The sequence below is a fragment of the Mustela nivalis genome, assembly GCF_964662115.1.
Source record: "Mustela nivalis genome assembly, chromosome: 1".
NCBI lineage: Eukaryota > Metazoa > Chordata > Mammalia > Carnivora > Mustelidae > Mustela > Mustela nivalis.
In genome coordinates, this window is record NC_139020.1 from 118798621 (window position 1) to 118820734 (window position 22114).

Sequence of the window (22114 nt, forward strand, 5' to 3'; positions counted from 1 at the left end):
ATTTAGCTTACCATGTGACCTGCTCTTCTGTCCCCTTCAAAAAACTTTTAAATAAGATTTTAATAAAATTAGTGAAATTTAATTGAAATTTTATACTTATTAATATTTCTATTAAAATTATACCTGACATGCAAGATGAGTTATTTTCAGTTTCAGGATCATTGTTGTATTCTATCAGTATTAGGAATGAATTCTGGAAACTTAGTAAGTTTTTCTTATTATTATCTTGAATTCTAAATCTCAAATACAAATCCAAGCCAGGTATTAATTGACAGAAGGCATATTGCGAACAAATTCAGAGAAATTAGGTTTCAAATTATCTTGTAGCTTGCATCAATTAAAAAAAAAAAAAAACTTGCAGAGAAAAAGGCAGTTTGCTTTTAATCATGTTTCACAATTTCCAAAGAATTAGTTGAAACCAAAGCCGGTAATAAATTGTGTGAATAACATCCTACATTTAGAGAGAGAAAAGACTATTTTGCAACACCTAGATCACTAATCTTTTTTTTTTTTCAGCAGTTTCTAAGTCATTTCATTAGAAATTGTTGCTTGCTGCGAGTTTAGACCTAAATAAATACATTTATCCTTTAAAGGCTGTCAAGGTTGCTTCAGAATTTTTATAGCTCTTTGCAGACATTCCTGGCTTGGAGTGACTGAGTGCTTCCTTAGGCTATTTAATTAATACAATGTAGATTGCATTCTTCTTTAAAGAAAGTTGTAACACTTAAATTTGTTAATTTAATGGCCCAGTTCATTGTTGATTAAGCTATCAGAAACCAAATTACTTTTATCTCACAACCAGCTGATTGTTTTATTTCACTGGTAGGTATGAGATTCTGTAAATATGCTAATTTGTTTTATGGTAGCATCCTGCAGCTCTCTTCTGCATATACTTTATAGTACTTTTTATTCATTTAGCAAATGTTTAAGCATTTACTATATCCCAGTCACTGGGCCAGGTGCTTTCTCAGCAAATTTTAGTTTTTAGGGTCTCTTATTAAATAATTTCTGGGATGTCTGGGATTTTTAAATTAGATCATTAAATACATTTTTAAAAGGCATCATGTTAGAGGAAAAAATATTTCTTTGAAGCTATTCGAAAAGTAGTGTCAAAACACTACCCATGTGTTACTAATGACCATGTATTTATTTATGGAAGGGTGGCAAGATATATTTTCCCCAAGTATGAGAATTCTTTGGGGAACGTTCAAAGCCAGTTCTATTGGCTCTGATTAAAATAAGCAGAATAAATAAATCCCTACCGCAGAAGGACTGGTGCTTCTCTTATTTTCTGCCGTTTAAAATTCTAGAAACAAAGTTTTCAAAGCTTGGATATCTTACAACTATAGAACTGAAAGAGTGCTGCAAGGTCAGACCAGCCATGATTCATTCAATGTAAGTCACAGATATTTATAGAGATAATATAGTAGTCCTTGAAAACAATAGCCTCAGAATGCCAGGTGTTAAAGCAGTTATGAACTAGTACCAGTCTTGACTCTAAGAATTAATTTTATATGTGAAGGTCTTTAGGAGGTAGAATTTTGCTGATATTGGTTTAGTGGCACAAAGATGGACATTTTTGCATTCTTTCACCCGAGGTTTGCGATTTCCTGGGCCTTTTTTTTTTTTTTTTTTTAAACACAATGTGGGGCTTGAACTCATGACTCCAAGATCAAGGGTTAAATGCTCTACCCTCTGAGCCATCCAGGCATCCCCTGGGCCTTTCTTTGATCTTGCAAGGTGACTAGCCATTATGTCTGTTTTCCAGACAAACGAAGGAGAGAAGGCTAAGGGCAAAAAGGCTGACTGGGCAACTTCCGGATATATCTCTGTCCACTCTGTCTGCACAGGAGGCTAGGAATTGTAATTATCAGCCACACGCACTGTGCAGAGTTCTGTAAGTAAGAAGGAGAGAGTGGGTATGGGCTAGGGTTGGTAATTAGAAGTCTGTACTACAGGTATTATCCCACGACCCACTGCCCACAGAGGCACAAAGCAAAACATTCCTCTCTCCCTGACTGCGCACATGGACTTCTTATCCATGAATCGGGTCTCCAGCTTTCCAAAACCAATTTCTCTTTTCAGATTATACTCTCCCCGAATTTGCAGTGTTTGTGTAGGTCCCCCAGTTTGAATTCTCTGGAAGCAGGATGGTACAGTGGAAAGAGCGCTGCATTTAGAATCAGGGAACCTGACCTAGTAGCTGAGTTCATCACTGGTGTGTTGGACTTCGATATCTGAGCTTCCTATTGTTCCTTTGGATAATGGAAACAAAATGCCTTTTCTGCCTGTGTTTTGTAGGTTTCTTAGAGGATCAGATGAGCAGTTTTAATGTATACAAAAATACAGGGCAAATAGTAAAGCAACATATGAGGAAATGTATTATTATGGTGATGATGTTGAAAACCAAACTCTTCATCTTCTCACCAGAATGAGCTGCTGCTCCTTACTTTTTTTTTAAATGTCAAGTCACAACATCTGGAAACCCCAGTCTCCTTTATGGCTGCATATACCTCCCACCCCACGTCTTTGGTTGTAATAGTCTTTGATATTATTCTCTTAGTATTTCTATATCTCTGTCATCTCTGTCCTCCTTACTGCCCCCACCTTGTTGCTCAGGGCCTTACTCTGACACTTCTTACTGGGCTAGTACAGTAGCTCTCTGAGTCAATTCTAGTTTCTACATCTCTACACATTTCTGCATAGCCCTCATTTTTGTTGCTAATGGATATAATGTACCATGGGAAAAATTTACATAATATTTAGTAATAGTCAATAAATATTTTTCTACTTTTAGACATTAGGTTGTTTATATTTTCAGTTTTATATTATGGTAGTAGATATTTTACGTGTATGTGTATACATATATAATATATATGAATATGCATATAGCTGGTGATTACTTTGTTAAAAACAAATTCCTGTAATATGAGTTACTAGGTTAATGGGTGGTTGTTTGAGACTTCTGCTTCATTTTTACAGTTGTTTGCCAAAGGATAGTACTAATTTATGTGCCACAAACAACAGAGGATTATCATGAAGGTATTGCACCTTCTCACTGTCTAGCAAAACTTTAAAGATATATAATAAAAAAACTCAGCTTGTCCATTTTTCATGTACACAGAATCTGGGCACTCCAAATCTAGGAAGATTTGGTGGGTTGTGATCCAGGTAACCTTGTACTTCTATTTATAGGCGAGAATGGGTCAATACCCCTAATGTGAATTTATCAAACAAGTGGAAAGTAAGAATCTCAAGGAAAGATAGAAAGTTTTGTTCCTGGTCCTGTTTCCCTTATAGGCTCTTCAGCACTTAAAGATGAGCTTGGGGCTTTGTTTACTTGGAGATACCCAAGGGTGCCTTCTCTCTCCCTGCCTGCACACAGCCCCCAGCTCTTCTACTGCCTTTCCCCTCTGAGTGTCCCCCCTTGTCTGCTCACTTGGGAGCCCTGACTGTGTAGACAGTGACAGGCTGGCCTCACATGTCTTGCTTACTTTCATCAAGGGTTTATGGAATGATTCTGAGTGTTTGCCCTTGTTTGAGCAAAGGAGCTAAATTGACTTAAATTTTCATTTCTTTAAAAACAAGCCTTATGGGGCACCTGGGTGGCTGAGTGGGGTAAAGCCTCTGCTTTCAGCTCGGGTCATGATCCCAGGGTTCTGGGATCGAGCCCCGCATCGGGTTCTCTGCTCAGCGGGGAGCCTGTTTCCCTACCTCTCTCTCTGCCTGCCCCTCTGCCTACTTGTGATCTCTGTCTTTCAAATAAATTAAAAACAAACAAACAAACAAAAAAACAAGGGTTACATTCAGACAAGTACAAATTACTCAGGTTCCTTGATGGCACCCTCCCCATCCCTCTTCCTTTTATCAAAAAGTTTAGAAGAAAGTTGGATGATGGAAGAATTTGGATTATTTATGAGCTTTTATTTTTTTTGAATTAAGTGTAATCATAAAACAGATAATGAATTAGAAGGTTTAGCTGACTATTCTAGAGAATCAAATCGAGAGAATCATGAATATTTGCTGATGATATACATATATATCTGGATTCAGAGTATGAAGCATTTTTTGACTTTCCCAAAAAACTTTCATGTTAAGATGTCTTTAAGGAGAAACTTACCTGTTCTTTTATTTAGCACGTACTTATCATTACCATCCTATCCAGGATTTATAGTCTATGATTTCTGTGAAATTTATTGAAATAATCAGTCAATCACAGTTTTTGTATATATCCCATATCTCTTATACTGTTTGTAATGCAATTGAAGTCAAGGATTAACACTGATACCCACCCTAGTACATCTTTTACCTTTTAAAATCTTGAAATGAAAATAATCCCCCCTTTACCCCTTTGACTGATGTATGAATTCAGTAGTCTTCTTGGGTAAACACATGATATGGCAAGTGGAATTATTCCTGACTCCGGCAACTCTAGTTCTAGAGTAGTTCCCATCAGTATTTCATATATAACCCTCTATTTAGGAAATATAATTTTCAAAAAATTGTGTCTTTTAATATTTAAATATAGTTGGAACGCTTTTTTTAAAAGAATTTTTTGAAGTTGAAATTTGTAAATATTTTCCAACATTTAAAATATTATATGAGAAAAATCACTTAAGAATTATGGTTGTTGAGGTCAAATATTTATGTAAATAGTAGTAAATGAAGTGTAAAAGGTAGTATCATTGCATAGAAAGATTTATTGTAATAGAAATGATATTGGCTATTCTTCCTTCATGTTATATGAAATAACTTTATAGTTCTCTCTCTCTCTCTTTCCCTAGGTGAACGTGTCAAACCTTTTACGCCAGAGAAAGCAAAAGAAATTCTAATGTCTTTACAACAACCTGCAGTCTTCTGTAACATGGCTTTCGATTGGCCAGCCCAACACTGGACTGTTAAACACCTTTCTGAAGTCCTTCCTGGCAAGCAGATACGATTCAGGATGGGAATGAAAAGAACAGATACAGGTTAGGACTAAAAGTAATTATCATAATGTGTCTTCAGTAGCATTCCCATGTTCTTAGCAGTAGTTTCTTTAACTCTAGAGAACCCTTTGTTTCTAATACTGTTTTGACCATTTGCAGATGGGAAAGTTTTATTGGAAGTTTTAGAAGGACAGTCTGTGTTAAGATTCTTTTTCAGACTAAACCTATAGTTGATAACCTTCTATAGTTGTTGATAACCTTTAAATTGTATTTGTTTAGGTATCATGGTTCACTGAATGTGGTAGATACTTAATATTTGTGAGTGTGTTATTATCTATGTTCCCCTGGGACTGAGAAAGATGATCACTAAGTTTATGGTCCCTTCTACTTTTGACTCATGTAGAATGTGTCCTTTTGTTTGTGGCTTGAGGCACTATATTTATAGTGTTTACTCTTGGTTGTAATTTTATCTCTCTTCTCTATCAGCTGCCTGACCTCTGTGGTACTGCATAAATATCAAAATGTGTAAAGCTCTTTCTTATCCTCTTAAGCAGTTAGATTTTGCCAGCCTCTTCTTCTTCCCTGGAGACTTATAACATTTTGATATTTTGCCTTGTAGTCAGATAATGTAGTTACTGTTAACTCTAAATATAATTAATTTAAAAGAAAGAAACAGTGCTGTTTTGATCTGAGGGGGTCTATAACTATTGTCTAGCTTTAGAATGTGTTTAACTTCTATTTTGTAATTTGGTGTCTAGAGTTTGGTAGTCTAGAATTTCATAATGTTTGAAGCATTGCTGTGAAGTGGCTCTGTGAGTATCTATTAATAACTCAGAAGGAACTAGAAAATTACCCCATTTCCCTACTAGGTTCTCTAAACTTTTTCTCATGTTGACCTTCTTGTACATTTTTCAGGAGTTACGTGGTTTTTGGTGTCTAGAACCCCCTTATACTCACGGCAGGTAGAGGAGGCTTAATACCTAGCACTCTTTAGCATCTCATTCTAATCACAGACCAAAATGTTTACTGTACCTTAAAATTAAGTGCTAGATGAGCAAAAGGCACGTAAAAGTTTAGCTTGTGCCTTTTCTTTCTTAGTTTTAGTCAAATAAATCTCCCATCCTCTGAGGTTATTAGACAATTTGGAGTTAAAGAGGAACTGTAATTTTTTTCATACACCTGCTTAGACTCCAAATACAACATGACCCCTAATTGCTAACAGTTACTGAGAGCTTTTGTGTTAGGCACTCTTCTGAGTGCTTTATACATATTAGTTCTCTTAATCTTCTTCAAACCCTCTTTGAATGATACTATTATAAGCCTATTTTGTAGATGAGGCACAGTGATTTGACACATTCAAGCTAATACTTAAGCATTAAAGATAAAGTGAAAGGTCTCTGCAGTTGTGAGCAACAGCTCTGTTTTTACTGATTTTTAAAAAAAATTTAGATACAATTCACATAACATTAAATTTATCATTTTAAAGTATACAGTTCAGTGGTTTTAACATATGCACGATGTTGTTCAACCATCATTACTGTCTAATTCCAGACATTTTTATCATTTCCTAAGGAAGCCGAGTACTCTTTAAGCAGTCAGGTCACTTCCCATTCTACTTTACCCCAGCCCCTGGCAACCACTAGTCTGCTGTTTTTATGGATTTGCCTATTTGGGACGTTTCAGTAAATAAATGGTATTATTTATATATCATATAGTTATATATCATTTATTCATTAAATAGATGGTCTCAATAAGTAAATGGAATAATTCAATACATAGCCTTTTGTGTCTAGCTTCTTTCTGGTAGCATGTTTTCAAGATTCATCGAGGTTGTGGCGTATATTTCATTTCTTTTTCTTTTTTTTGCTGAATAGATTCCATTATACATATATACCACATTTTGTTTATCCGTGTATCCGTTGATGGACATTTGGGTTGTTTCCACTTTTTGGCTATTATGAATAATGCTGCTATGAACATTTATGTACAAGTTTTTATGTGGGTATATGTTTTCATTGCTTTTGAGTCTATACCTAGAAAGGGAATTGCTGAGTCATATGGTAACTCTGTGTTTAACATTTTGAGGAACTGCCAAAACACTTTCCAAAGCAGCTGAACCATTTTATGTTCCTATCCCACTGTATGAGGGTTTTAATTTCTCTACATCTTTGTCAGTATTTACCCTATTTTTTATTCCAGCCGTCCTGGTGGAGTGTGAAGTGTTATCTCATTATGGTTTTTATATGCATTTCCCTAATGACTAATAATGTTGAGTATCTTTTCATGCATTGATTGACCATTTGGATCTTTTTTTGAAAAAGGTCTATTCAACTCCTTTGCCCATTTTCTAAGATTTTATTTATTTATTTTTGTGAGAAAGAGAGAGAGAGCAGAGAGAGCACAAGCACATAAGTGGAGGGGGAGGAGGAGAGAGAAAAGCAGACTCCCTGCTGAGCAGGGAGACCCATACCAGATATGATCCCAGGATGCTGGGATCATGACCTGAGCCGAAGGTAGAGGCTTAACCAACTGAGCCACCCAGGTGCCCTGCCCGTTTTCTAATTGAGGTGTTTTTTGGTTTGTGGGGGAGGGTAGGTTTGGTCTTGCTGTTGTGGAATGTTTTGGGTTTTTTGTTGTTGTTGTTGCTGTTATTCTTTTTTATTATGTTATGTTAGTCACCATACAATACATCATTAGTTTTTGATGTAGTGTTCTAAGAGTCATTGTTATGTAGTTTAAAAGAGATCTTTACAGGTCTTTCTCTACTAATGATATCCCTATAAACCCATCATAAGTTGAAAATATCTCAAACTAAAACTGCATTTAATACACCTAACTGGACACATGGGTGGCTTAGTTGGTTAAACGTCTGCCTTGGGCTTAGGTCATGATTACAGCGTCCTGGGATGGAGCCCCACGTTGGGCTCCCTGCTCAGCAGGGAGTTTCCTTCTCCCTCTGCCCCCCTCCCACCCCCGCTCAAGCTCTCTCTCTCTAATAAATAAATAAAATCTAAAATAAAAGGATACATCTAGTTTACCAAACATTATAGCTTGGCCAGCCTACCTTACATGTGCTCCGAACACTTACAGCTTACAGTTGAGCAAAATCATCTAACACAAAGCCTTTTTTTTATGATAAAGTATTGGATGACTCACGTAATTTATTGAATATGGTAGTAAAAGTGAAAAACAGAATGATGATATGGGTACAGAATTGTTGTAGGTTTATCTGTTGTTTATCCTTCTAATGGTCTGGCTGGGAGCTAGCTGTTGCTTGTTGCCACAGTCCAGCATCATCAGAGAGTATCAGTATATATCACTAGCCAGGGAAATGGTCAAAATTCAAAATCTGAAGAATGGTTTCTATGGAATATGTATCACTTTCACTCCATCATAAAGTCGAGAAAGTGTTACGTTGAACCACTGTAAGTAGGAGACTGTATATATTCTGGATATTAGATGCTTATTAGACTTAGGACTTTTAAATATTTTCTTCTATTTTGTGGGTATCTTAATTGTTCTTTTTTTTTTTTTTTTAAGATTTTATTTATCCATTTGACAGAGAGAAATCACAAGTAGACAGTCAGGCAGAGAGAGAGAGAGGGAAGCAGACTCCCTCTGAGCAGAGAGCCTGATGTGGACTCGATCCCAGGACCCTGAGATCATGACCTGAGCCGAAGGCAGTGGCTTAACCCACTGAGCCACCCAGGCACCCCTTAATTGTTCTTTTTAAATTTATTTCTTTCAGTATAAATGCAGTACTTCCACAAGCAGTAGAGGGTGGTTGTATAAGAGTACTAACTCCTGAATCAGCTTGCCTGGGTTCATATTTTGGCTTATCATGTGACTTTGGGCAAGTTACTTTACTTCTCTGTATCTTAGAAATGTTTTCAAGATTAAGTATGTTTGTATGCATAAAACATGTAGGACAGTGCCTAGCACATTGTAAATGCTTAACAAATATTATTTAGAAATAGCAATAATTAAGAAATAAAAGTATGACTTCCTCATTGTAGAGAACGTTAAAAAAATGGGAAGATCCAAATAAATTTAAAAACACTTTCTCCTATTACCAAGAGAAGACCACCAGTTACACAGGCTTTTTTGTATTTTATAAATACACTAGTTACACAGGCTTTTTGTATTTAAAAAATAAAGTTATATTAATTTTCACAGCCTGCTTTTTTATTCCCTTCACATGTCCTGAGCAGTTTCTCTTCATGTTAAATGTGATTTTTAAATGGCTAATACTCTGTTGTATGCCAGTATCATAATGAATTTGAATTTTTTTCCTGTTTTGATTATTTAGATTGCTTAGAAACTTCAAATTTATAAATAAGTCTGTAGTGAGCATCATTGAAAACAAATCTTATTCAGGTTTCTGATTATTTCCCAGGGATAGATTCCTAGAAGAAGAATGACTGCGTCAAAGGGTATGAATGTTATCACGAGTAGCAGCACTACGCTTGAACCTGCTTACCCAGAAACCTCTGAGGCATCTGATTGCCCCTCCAAGTAGTGTCTGGTGACCCTGTGACTTAACCCTAAGTATGTAGCACATCCACCTGCTTCTCTCATGCCACATGGCCATCCTTTAGGCAGGGTTGCCCTGCTCTCTCTCACCAACATAGCTGCAGTAGTCTCATCCCTGGTCCCTCTGTCCCCCTTCCAGCCCATTTTTTCGTATTGAAACCAGAGACAGGTTTTTAAAAACACAAGTCTCATCCTGTTTTTCTGCTTAAAACCCTTAGGTGGCTTAACCCTTACGCTAAAGGCCAAAATTTTTGTGTGGTGTAGAAGTCTCTCTTTGCTTCATTTCCAGAAGTTTGCTTCTCCTTTGTTCAAGGCCTTTGCATATAGAGTCCAGCCATTCTTTTCTCCTTTCCCTTTTCCCCTTACTGCAGCTTTCCCTAGTTAACTCCTCTTCCTCCTTCAGAGCTTAGCTCAAATGTCATTTCCTGGAAGTCTCTCCCGATCACACAGCACCTCTACCTCCCAAATCAGGGGCAGCCACTCAGTTGTTTCCCAGCACCTTGTATTTCCCAGCAGCACTTAGCTTAGAATCACGTGGTTAATCTGTAAGTAATTAACTCTTTCAAGTCTCTCCTCCCCCCAAGAAAGCCACCTTCGTGAGGGTCAAGGTCAGCCCTCACCATGGGCTGAGCACCAGATGGACACTCAGGTATTTGTGGAATAAAAGAATGAAAGGCCTTTGGTGCATATGGCAAAGTGCTTCGCAGAAATGTGGTTTATATGTACTCCCCTGTCAAAACATGTGAGGGTGCCTGTTTTGCCACTTCTTTCCCCAAACTTAGATTCATCGTTTGGGGGGGGAAAAAAAAGGACTGGTATCTATATATAGTCCATTCTCATTAACATTTTATTTTTATTTTGTTTACTTAGAAATCCTTTCTATTCTAATATTTTCTCCTAATAGCTTGATTTCCCCTTTACATTTAATCTTTATCCTTTCCATGTTTATTTTGTTGTATAGTATTCACTGACTGACTTTTTTAGGTTAAGTTGGAAATAACAATACCTTTTATTTCAGTTCCATATACTGAATAATTCTTTTTTTTCCCCTACTGAGTTTGAAATCGTCTTTATTATATTACTATATTCTTACGGATTCCAACATCTGTTTTTCGACCATGTATTGAGCTATCAGTTTGGAAGCCAGTAAAACGTTATTTAAATACTATTTTAGCAACTGATACGTATTTTAATATTTGAAAGACGACTCATCCTCCCTAATTACCCTTCTTTCTCAGTATTTTCTTGAATGTTATTGAATTTTATTCCTCTAAATGAATTTTAGAGTTAAATAATGTACTCATATTAAACAAATCCTGTTGGGATTTTAAGTGAAAATTCAATAAGTGCTGTTTTAAGTTAATTCAGAAAGAATCTCCCTTGTGATAATACTGTTATCTGCCTATGCTAGAACCTGTCATTATCACCTAGAAAGTCCATTTCATCTCTCAATGAAAATATTTGGGGTTTTCATATTTCAGATTTCTTAAAATATTAATTATAAATATAAACTTTTTTTAGCTGGTATAAAGGAAAATATTTTTACCTATTATATTTTTCTAACTAGTTGTGATGACTAGATTTTTAAAAGCCAATTTTTGTATGTTTATTTTTTATCCCACTATTTATTAGTATATGTAATTTTTTAGTTTATTCTTGTGGGTTTTCTAGGAAGACAGGCATCTGATCTTAAAATTAGTTATAACCTTGTTTCCTTCCTATTGAATGTATTTCTTATTTTTGTTTTATATCTTAGCTTGATTTTTTCTAGAATGCTTGAGATAATAGTATTAGTAATTATACTGTTTGAGTTATATGTATCTCTTAGTTTATTTTTATAAGCAGATAACAACATCTCACAGCTCTTTGAAATGATTCTGGATCAAATTCATTTGGATTATATGGGCCCAGGGACATGGCAGTAATTTGGGAAAAACAGTGGTAGACATAACTCAAAGCATTTGTAGATGGGGGTGCAAGGATGGTCAAAAGTACACCTGCCTTCCATACAGTGTTTCTTGCTTGTAAAATGAAGTCTAGGGTTACCTGGGTGGCTCAGTCGGTTTAGCGGCTGCCTTTGGTTCAGGTCATGTTCCCCGGGTCCTGGGATAGAGTCCCACATCCGGCTCCCTGCTCAGTAGAGAGCCTGCTTCTTTCTCTGCCTGCTGCTCCCCCTGTTTGTACTCTCTCTCTGTCAAATAAATAAATAAAATCTTTAAAAAATTAAAATAAAATAAAATGATGAAGTCTAACAAAATGGAGAAATATTTGTTTCCCTACTCTGGAAAACCCATTTTAGGACTCCCTTTTATGAGAGTTAGAAGCAAACTCAACTTATATATTACTTCCAAATCCTGAGCTCGGTTGAGCTTCTTCTTACCTAACACTTTGACAGTAAGTGGGATAAAAATTGTAGCTGCCTAGGCTACTTCAATGTTAAATGAAAGAACAATAATAATAAAGTTAGAAAGGAATAATTGCATTGCAAGAAATAAACTAAGAACAACTGTACTACCCAGAAAGAAATTGTCATGATAACAGAATGAAAACAGTACCTTTGGTGCTGCTACTTCCAGGAAGGAAAAATTCAAGATTCTATTTTGAAATAACTATGTAAATGTAAAGAAGTCTGTCATTTCCATTCATTCCATTCATTGTAATTTTCTCCTGACAGTTAAAGTTCTCACATGTAATTTTTGCCCTTTTAGATTTTCATTTTTTTAAAGTACAGAACTTGCTGTGACAGAATACAAAGTCTCCTGATAAGGCTGCAATGCAGACATGCCTGTGAAAACTGGCCTACTACTGTACCCCCCAGGGACAAATGTCTCAAGTAATGGCTTTGGTATTCAGTTCGATCAGTTGGATTGAATTTTATGAAGAGAAAACTCTTAAGACAGTGTAATGACTTCAGGCTTCCATTGGAGCTTACTGAAATGACTATGAAATGACTCCTGTTTCCCAGAACCATGCAGCTTTCTTGCCACATGGGTTTTTGTTTGTTAAAAAAAAAAAACAAAAAAACAAAAAAAACTGTGTATTCCTATATTGTTGGGGTAAATTCTTTTTTTTTTTCCCCTAAGATTTTATTTATTTGAGAGAGGGTCCAAGTGGAGGGGAGCGACAAAGGCAGAGGGAGAAGCAGGCTGCCTGCTGAGCAGGGAGCCCAACGCAGGGCTCGATCCTTGGGTCCCAGGATCATGACCTGAGCCGAAGGCAGACATTGAACCAACTGAACCACCCAGGTGCCCCTGTTGGTGGGGTAAATTCTTAACGATGATGTTGATAATATTAAGAATATATATATATATATAGAATATATATATAGATAGATAGATATATAGATGGGTTACTAAGTGGCAGGCACTGTTCTGAGTGCTTCTCAAAAATTGTCAAATTTAAATCGTTTTTAAATACTGCAGATTTTTATCTTTTAGATAAATGTACTCCTATAAAATCTTCCTGCTTCTCAAAGTCAGATGACAAGTTGATGAAGTAGATGAGTTAGGATGACTCTCTGGCATACACCCTCCCCTCTGTTACTTCTCTGCCATTTTGAGTTACAGGAAAAAGAGAGGAGTGGGGGGAAAGATGGTCAAGATAATCCTAGGCAGTTCAGGCAGAAATGGAGGGAAAAGATAGAAGCTGTTGAAAGAAGAGTTTGAATACCTTTCTCCTCTTGCTACTAACTCAACTAACTTTTAAAGTTAATGTAAGGATTAGAATTAGTGCCTAATTGTTATTGAGCATCTTCTGTGTATCAGCTATTGTGCTGATTTACATGCAGAACATCTATATCTCTTAAAAGGATTTCATGCTGATCATAATCAGAATTCTTGAATATTAACCTCCCAGTGAGTGTGCATTGAAAATATTCTGCTTTTTACCAAAAAAAATTCATTTTATCACTATTGGAAGAATAATTCTTATATACATGAGTCATGCCCATAGTAACGAACCATTCTGGATAGTCTTCTCTCTAAGCTTTCCTGATCAACCCTCTTCTTTGGGTCTTTGCCTTTCCTATGTGTCTGTGGCACAAGATTTTGCATTTAATTAAGTAATGCCTCAAATTTCCCATTATTCTAGCTAAAGCTTTATCTTTGTCTAAATATGTTCTCGATCCTAGAGTCTTACATCTCTGTTATGTTCCTACAAGCCTGAGCACAGTGCTAGTTACCAGTTAAGTACTTTATAAACAATTCTGAAATAAATGAGTTAATGAATAAATGAACAGACTTTAGGGGCGCCTGGGTGGCTCAGTCATTATGTGTCTGCCTTCGGCTCAGGTCGTGGTCCCTGGACCCTGGGATCGAGCCCTGCATCATGGTCCTTGCTCAGCAGGAAGCCTGCTTCTCCCTCTCCCACTCCCCTTGGTTGTGTTCCCTCTCTCGCTGTCTCTCTTTCTCTGTCAAATAAATAAGTAAATAAAATCTTTTTAAAAAATGAACAGACTTTAAGTTGCCATTGGCCACTTAATGATTCTGAGGAGCTTTTATGGTATGTGTGCAATATAAAGTCAGAAAATTTTCAAAAGAGGTCTTTGCTTTTTTTCCTTCTTAATCTGAAGAAGTAGCTCTCAAAATTTTTATCTCAGGATCCTTTTGCACTTAAAAATTATTGAGTTCCCAGTACAAAGGAGACTAGCATGGCTCCTGCACAGGGATGACATACAACTTTATGCAGCTTTCCATATTTTCTGTAGTATTTGGAAATGCAATAAATGCTATACCTTTAAAAAAATTATTGAGTTTCCCAATGAGCTTTTGTCAGTGTGGAGTCTATCTAGCGATGCTTACCATATTGTAAATTAAAACTGAGACATCATTAAAATACAAGTACATAAATACGTATTCTACTAGCAGTCACAGCAGTGACATCAACTAATGTCATGTAGCTTCTGGTAAACTCCGCTGTACACTCATAGGGGAATGAGAATGAAAAACATGAAAGTATGATTGTGAAAACAGTTTAGATCTCACAGACCTCTGAAAATGTCTTGGAAAATTAATTATCTAAAGTATACCACTGGGGCACCTGGGTGGCTCAGACAATTAAGCATCTGCCTTCAGCTCAGGTCATGATCTCAGGGTCCTGGGATGGAGTCCCATGTCTTGCTCTGTTCAGCGGAGAGTCTGCTTCCCCCTCTCTCTCTATCCCTCTCCATACTTGTGCTCTCTGTCTCTCTCTCTCTGTCAAATGAATAAATAAAATCTTTTAAAAAAGTTGAATATACTGCTGGATTACTGAATCAGGATATACTAAGGGTACTGTTTAATTGTCAAGTTAAAACCTTGTTTTTTACCTTTATGTTAAATCATTTTGTATTGTGAGTGTTGTAGACGGTTCTAATTATATAGCAAGCACAAAATTAATTTTTAATTTATGTTAAATGATAGTGAACATCTTTTTGGTTGAAATTATCTTCATTTAAAAAAAACAATAGTATCTGGAAATTGTGTTCAGTGTACATTTAAAATTGGGTTCTTCTCCATTGCAGTTCCGCAGTTTGAAACGGCATGTAATTATGTGGAAGCTACACTTGAAGAGTTCCTGACCTGGAACTGTGGCCAGCCTGCTATGTCTGGACCATTTAGAGATTATGATCATTCCAAATTCTGGGCTTATGCCGACTACAAATATTTTGTCAGCCTATTTGACAACAAGGCAGATATTTTCCAGGTAAGTCAATGCATTCCTTTTAACCATGGTAGTAATTTATTCTTGAGAAAAGATCACAAATTAGAACTTCTCTGGTACCTTATTCTTTCACTGTCATCTTCTCTCAAAAGTAGTCACTGTGTGTCTTAAGTATTTTATCCATTCAAGCTAAAAGATTTGCCCAGGTGAAGTGTAATGTTTGGCTCACCCGGATGAGCAGCTTTGTCACTGTTTTCCTACTCACAAACTTCTTCCATACTCCCTCGTTCACCTTTAAACAGTGCCCGGCTTGTTGTATATGAATATGGAAGCGTAGATTGTGTATAGAACTTTATTTCCCCCTGACCTACATAAATGTTTTTATTCTGTTAGTGAGGCAGATGGAAGTACAGCACTGATTATTACTTGAAGAAGCATTGGCGAAATCCTGGAAGCATTCCAGGCTGCTGCTGCCATCCCTTCCTGCTCTGAGGGGTTAGTACAGGTTAATGGCCTGGGGCAGAGAGTGCTGGGCTCCTGGTGTTTGATTGCAGAAGTCCTGCAGAAGTATGGGAGTGCTTGCAGAAGTAAGAATGTGGAAACTCTTTGTCATGTGTTGACACAACTGACAGCAGAGTTTGCATACCACCATATCCTTTTTTAAATATTTTCTACCCCAAACTGCCAGCTTATTTTGTGGGGTGATTTCGCAAACTCCCTGTTCTGTTTTCTGTGTGTGTCTTGGGCATGAGGCAGGAATGGGAGTAGTTCCAGGAAGCTGTTTGGATGACTCTGCCTTACCCACAATCAGGTCAGGGCTCCAGAGTCCTTTATCCTGCCCCTGATCCTTTGTCCAGAGAAGTATTCCGCCATCACTGCAGGCCGTTGTGCTGTCAGAACCGAGCCCCCTGGACTGCTCTCCTCCTGCTCGTCACCATCACCCCCTTGCTGGACTTCCCTCTCACATAGGCTGCCAGTCCAAAAAACTTGTTTTTAAGTTTGTATTTAAATTCCAGTTTGTTAACATGCATTGTAATGTTTCAGGTGTACAACATAGTGATTCCGCATCCCATAGATCACCCCCTGCCCAGCACTCCTTAATCCACATCACCCATTTCCTCTTCCATTCAGCCTGTGTTTTTCTGTTTTCACTTCAAGTCAAGGTGTAGATGCTGAGGTTACGTAGTTATATAATACAGTGATCAATAATTTGTAGCTTTAAAATTTTTTTTAAATGCTTACTTAAATTTTGCTTTTTATTTAAAAAGGGAAAATGTATCACTTGTCTCAGAATTGTTAGTTGAATATATATTCTTCTTATAACTATGAAAGAATGCATCAGTTTTGAAAACATTCTGTAGATGCTTTCTGAATCCAAAGTCTATACCAAACCTATTTACACATTTTTAAATGATACTTTTGAGATAATTTTTTTTCTTATAACATTATCTGTGACCACTTTATGAGTCTTTAACCCTGGAACTTGTAGATATCATAGTTAACTTTTAGAGTCTTTTATTATATTTCTTGTACTCTCACCTATCCTGTAGATTAGACTAGTACTTTTATATTCCATGTTTCAGGTAAAACATTGTGTAATAGTCATATTTATTGAGTACTTCTTATCCTTGGTATTTTTCTAAGTGTTTTACATTTATAATCATCAAGTAACCATATAATATAATAATTATCCCTGTTGGAAGAGAAAAGAGGCACAAAGAAGTAAACCTTTTCTGAAAATCTGCAGCTAAGAAAAGAGTGACCCAAGCAGTCTGTCCTGTGAGCTTTATCTGCCGCACTGTATGCATACACAGGGTCTGAAGACATCCAGTTTTTTAGGGACCCCACAGCGGGGTAAGGACTTCCATGTCAGCTGAGTCTGGGCTTGCTCTGCCTTGCTTGAATCTCCCATATGACTCCCTGACTCTCAGTCACTTCATCTCAGCCCAGGCATGAAGCCCAGGGCAGGTATGTGTCCTGTCCAGTAAGTGCCTTTTGGTAGTGTGCCGGAATTCTAATTGAGCTCTTATACAACCTGGTGTTTTCATTTGAAATGAGGTTTTCTGTCAGCTCACATTATGGTGATTAATCCACTGGATTAGAACAGGGAAATCTGCTATGAATAACAAAATTTATTATGATTATATCATTTTTTATCTCAGAGATTTCTGAGCACCAAGTCTTACATCACAGGTATATAAGATGTTTTCCTTTCATCACCATAATTCATTCATTCACTTAGTCTTATTACTTTACTGTTTTAAGCTTTCTTCCATCTGATATAAAATGGTGGGCAGTTAAACGTTAAAACAGATGAATTTTTATTAATTCATTTATTTTTGTTTTGTTTTTGTTTTTCATTTCATTTTATTTTCTTTCCAGTGCTCCAAAATTCATTGTTTATACACCACACCCAGTGCTCCATGCAATATGTGCCCTCCACAATACCCACCACCAGGCTCAATAAAATCATTATTATGTGAACATAACATTTTTATGAAAATAACTATAATCAAATTTTTTTAAAATTTGTTTTGAGAGGACTGGCATTGTTTTTACATTTTTGCAAGACTTGTTAATGTCTGCCTTCATAGAATACAGCTATATTCTGCTTCCTTGTATAGTCTTAAAATTTGTTGGTTTGTTTGAAGTATATGAGGAATATGTTGCTCACACACATATGCAGCTGAAAAAAATAGGACTATTTTAGAAACTTTTTAAGATAATTGTGAATTTTTTTTAATACTCCACCAAACTTGGGATGCCTAAGTGGCTCAGTTGGTTAAGCAACTGCCTTTGGCTCAGGTCATGATCTTGGAGTCCAGTGATCAAGTCCTGCATCAGGGAGTCTGCTTCTTCCTCTGCCCCTCCCCCGCTCATGTTCTTGCTCTCTCATTCTCTCTCTTTCAAATAAATAAAATCTTTAAAAAAGTAATACTCCGCCAAATTTGACAAGAGGTAGTTTCTTAAAGGTTTATTTGTTGCAATACAGAATCTGAATGCATAATCAATGAACTCTTTATACTTTTACAATAAAATCCATTGGTCCATCTTGCATAGAATGGCTCTTTTGTAATGCCTCTCATTGGCCATTTGGAAAATACTGGTTTGCTGAGTTATATAGATCTTCCAAATGTTGACACATTTCCATATACTTCATTTTTTAAAAAGTGACATTTGTTAATGTCACCTTTCTCATTAGGGAAGTATTTTAAGTATTAAGAAGCTTTCAGGTTCTTGTGTTTCTTGATACCAATATCCAAAATAATTTTCATTCTGTTCAAATATTTTCTAATTCCCCTTGTGATGTGTTGTTTGACTTATGGATTATTTAGAAGTATAATGTTTAGTTTCCAAATATTTGGGGATTTTCCAGCTATCTTCTGTTGTTAGTTTCTGTTAAATTAAATCCACTGTGGTCAGAGAACATATTTTATATGATTCCAGCCCTTTGAAATTTATTGTTTACAGTCCAGAATATAGTCATTCTTTTTTTCCCCCAGAATATAGTCATTCCGATGAATGTTCCAGGTGTACTTGAAAGTAATACATATGCTTCTGTTGTTGCGTTTTAAAAACGTCACTAAAGTCAATGGTTTAAGTCTCTTGCATTCCTACTAATTTTCTGTGTGCTTGTTCTGCCCATCGTTTAGAGAAAGGTATGGAAATTTCCCAATTATAATTGTATATATGTTTCTTTTTCAGCTTAGGTTGGTCAGTTTTTGTATCATGTATTTTGAAACTGTTATTAGGTTCATATACATTTTGGATTATTATGTCCTCTTCATCAATCAATCTTATATCATGATGAAATGATCCTCTTTCTCCTGGGTTTTTCCTTGTTCTGAAGTCTACTTTGTTTAGGTTGTCTCTGGTTAGTGTTAGCATGAAAAAGGAATACTTACTATATGATTCCATTTATATAAAATTGTAGACTTGTAAATAAATTTATAGTGACCAAAAGATATCAAGACGGAGACGGGTTACTAAGGATCACAGGGAAACTTGGACATGATCAAAATGTTGCCATCTTGGGGGCACCTGGGTGGCTCAGTGGGTTAAAGCCTCTGCCTTTGGCTCGGGTCATGATCCCAGGGTCCTGGGATGGAGCCCCGCATCGGGCTCTCAGCTCAGCGGGGAGCCTGCTTCCTCTCTCTCTCTCTGCCTGCCTCTCTGCCTGCTTGTGATCTGTGTCTGTCAAATAAATAAATGAAATCTTAAAAAAAAAAAAGTTGCCATCTTGATTATAGTGATAGTTTCTCCCATGTCCATATATGTAAAAAATTCACCAAAATTGTACACTTTAAATATATGCTGTTTATTATATATCAGTTATACCTCAATAAAGCTGTTTTCACAAAAGAATACAATGCTGCCTGGTACATTTTGGTTCCAGCATCTTGACACCAGCGGTTTCATTCACCACTTTTTTTGTGCCATCAATGTAAATGTTAACACAGTAAAATAGGCAAATATCATCTTAATAGTATTATGAACATAATTTCAACCTTGCAGATCCTTTGAAAGGGTCTCATTGACTCCCAGGGGGGTCCACGGACCACCTTGAGAACTTCTGGTTTACAACATCACTTCTATATTACTCTCTATTTCTCTAGTTCTGACTCCTCCTTCAATCAATTCTAAAACAGTTTCTCATGAAGATACATGCTAAGTCATGCTACAAATTAAATTTTGAAATATATTAATCATGTTCACTAAAATTTCATGACTTAAAATTGTATAAGAATAGCATTTAAAACTCTCCCCAATATGACTGATGTGACCTGTCCCCTAGGCATATGTCCCTGTTGTCTCCTTGCTGTGGGCTGGACCACTTTGTCCTATGTCATCTTCTGACTTTTGCTCCTGCTCTTCCCAACTTCTGTCTCTTAAAATTCTACTTCTTAGGGTCCGGCTCAGATTCAGTCTTGGCTATGAAGCCTTCTCAACCACCGTACCCATGGCTATCCATCCCTTGCCTTCATGCCTGTATGTTTTATTTGAATTGTTATTTAAATGATGCGTGGCATAGAATATATGTGTCTTGTTTCTCTAACAATGTTAGCTCCTTGGGAACAGGGACTATGTTTTATAACTTTTTATTCTCCTAAACTGCTAACATGGTGCTGAATACATAATAGGTACTTGAATGATTACAGAAGAGAATTTTTGTTTTATCTTACCATTTCTTGTTTTGATAGTTCTTTGGTTCTTAGCATCATTCAAGGAATGCTTTAATTTATACCCCTAGTTTCACCTTTGTCAAATTTTCTGTGGCTTTTAGTTAATCATAGCATTTGTCAATCTTGATAAGAATTTCTTAGCTCTCTTCAGGTTTCTACTAGTTTTATAAGTTTTTTACTTATAAACTCTAAAATTTCCATCTATTAACCCTTTTCTTCCACAAATTAAAATTATCTACTGAAAAATATATAAGATTTATATATACTGGTAAATACACTAATGCATATACTGATATGATTGAAAAATATCCTAGAGTCTTAGAGGGGGCCAACAGTTGTGATTTTGACACTTAACTGGCTTTCATGTTTGGCAAATGAAATTAGTCCCATTCTTTTTTAGTTGTCTATCACATCATTGAAAATCTAAATAAAACTTAATTTGGAACATTTTGTTCTCTACTTCCCAAGAAAGGTAGGGTATTTGTGACAATATCACATAAAATTTCTTTCACTCATTAGATGAGAATAATAGGTCTTATCTTTTGTAATTATCAATAAGAATCATCATAATTGAAGCTATTCGAATCAACCTATATCAAAAATGATTTTGCCCTGAGAATGTTTCCCAGATAGGTTCCATTTAGTGTTGTGATTGAGATTGGCTGCTGTGAGTCTGGAGCCATGTTAAGTCACCAGGACACAGAATTGCACAAAATGCAATACTTGGAAGAATAGTTCTGACCTGTCTTGGACTTTATAACGTAGTTACGAGAGTATCTTGAAATTCAGCCAGGTGGTTTAGTAATGATTAAAAGGGTTTGATGGTTAGTGATGCTTTCTGATGAGGCAAATTGGAGTGTAAGAATTTGAGTTTTTATTCAAGCCTATGTGTGTAGAAAGCTAACTATCTCTTTCCTGTTTATGTTACCTATGGTTGTTTCCTAAGGAAGAAAGAGCCTAAGTACTTGGTAATTTATAATGTACATTTAAGGGTCTGTTTAAAACTTAAACTGAAGTATTTATCCTTTAAAAGTTTTATTGTAATTATAATTGTATTGTTTTAAAGTTTCATTTTTGTTGTTTTAACCAATATCGCGCCTTTTTTTAAGGCAAAAAGACTCATTATGGAATTATGTATAATCAGTTTTTCTATATTTTTTGATCTAGGCATGGAGAATTAGTAGAATGAGACAAGTTTTTATGTGACAAATAGAATCAAATTAACCATGACTATGAATCACCCAAACAGTATTTATAGGTAAAAGAAAAAATAGTTTTGAGTTGGAGTGTTCTCAGAGCCTAGAGCTTACACTAACTAGCTCATACTGAATCTGGGCTCTGAGAGTACCCTAACTCAAAATATACCTTGTAGAATGAAATGGTTTAAGAATAGATTATTTTTTGGCAGTGTTTACATGGTAAGCTTTAAAAAAAAAAAAAAAGCCGCTATTCTGTGTTATAAGCATTTACTAGTTTTCTTCAGTTCTTTGATTAAAGCTAAAATTATGGCAGACTTGGTTACTTGTACAACATTTTCAAGATGGTGTTTGATCCTGGAATAATTATTTAACTTGTTAATTGAAACAGATTTAGGAGTTACTCAAGTTCAGCATAAAAATAGATCTAGTTACCTAGATCAGTAACTCAGAAAAATTTTTTTAACAAAGACTTTATTTATTTGACAGAGTAGGACCCAGCGAGAGAGGGAACACAAGCTAGGGGAGTGGGAGAGGGAGACGCAGGCTTCCTGCTGAGCAGGGAGCCTGGTGCAGAGCTCAGTGCGGGGCTTGATGTGGGGCTGCATGTGGGGCTTGATGTGGGACTCAATCC

At 36.2% G+C, this 22114-nt stretch overlaps 1 protein-coding gene across 2 annotated transcripts in view; it reads left to right on the forward strand.

The window, feature by feature from the left end:
• The window catches only part of HSPBAP1 (HSPB1 associated protein 1), a 59192-nt gene that overhangs the window by 9271 nt on the left and 27807 nt on the right, over positions 1-22114 (forward strand). For both annotated transcript variants that reach the window (XM_082740646.1, XM_082740647.1), the window contains 2 exons: positions 4785-4970; positions 14962-15143. In XM_082740646.1, the coding sequence (XP_082596772.1) occupies positions 4785-4970; positions 14962-15143 (368 nt within the window). The remainder of the gene's footprint in view (positions 1-4784; positions 4971-14961; positions 15144-22114) is intronic.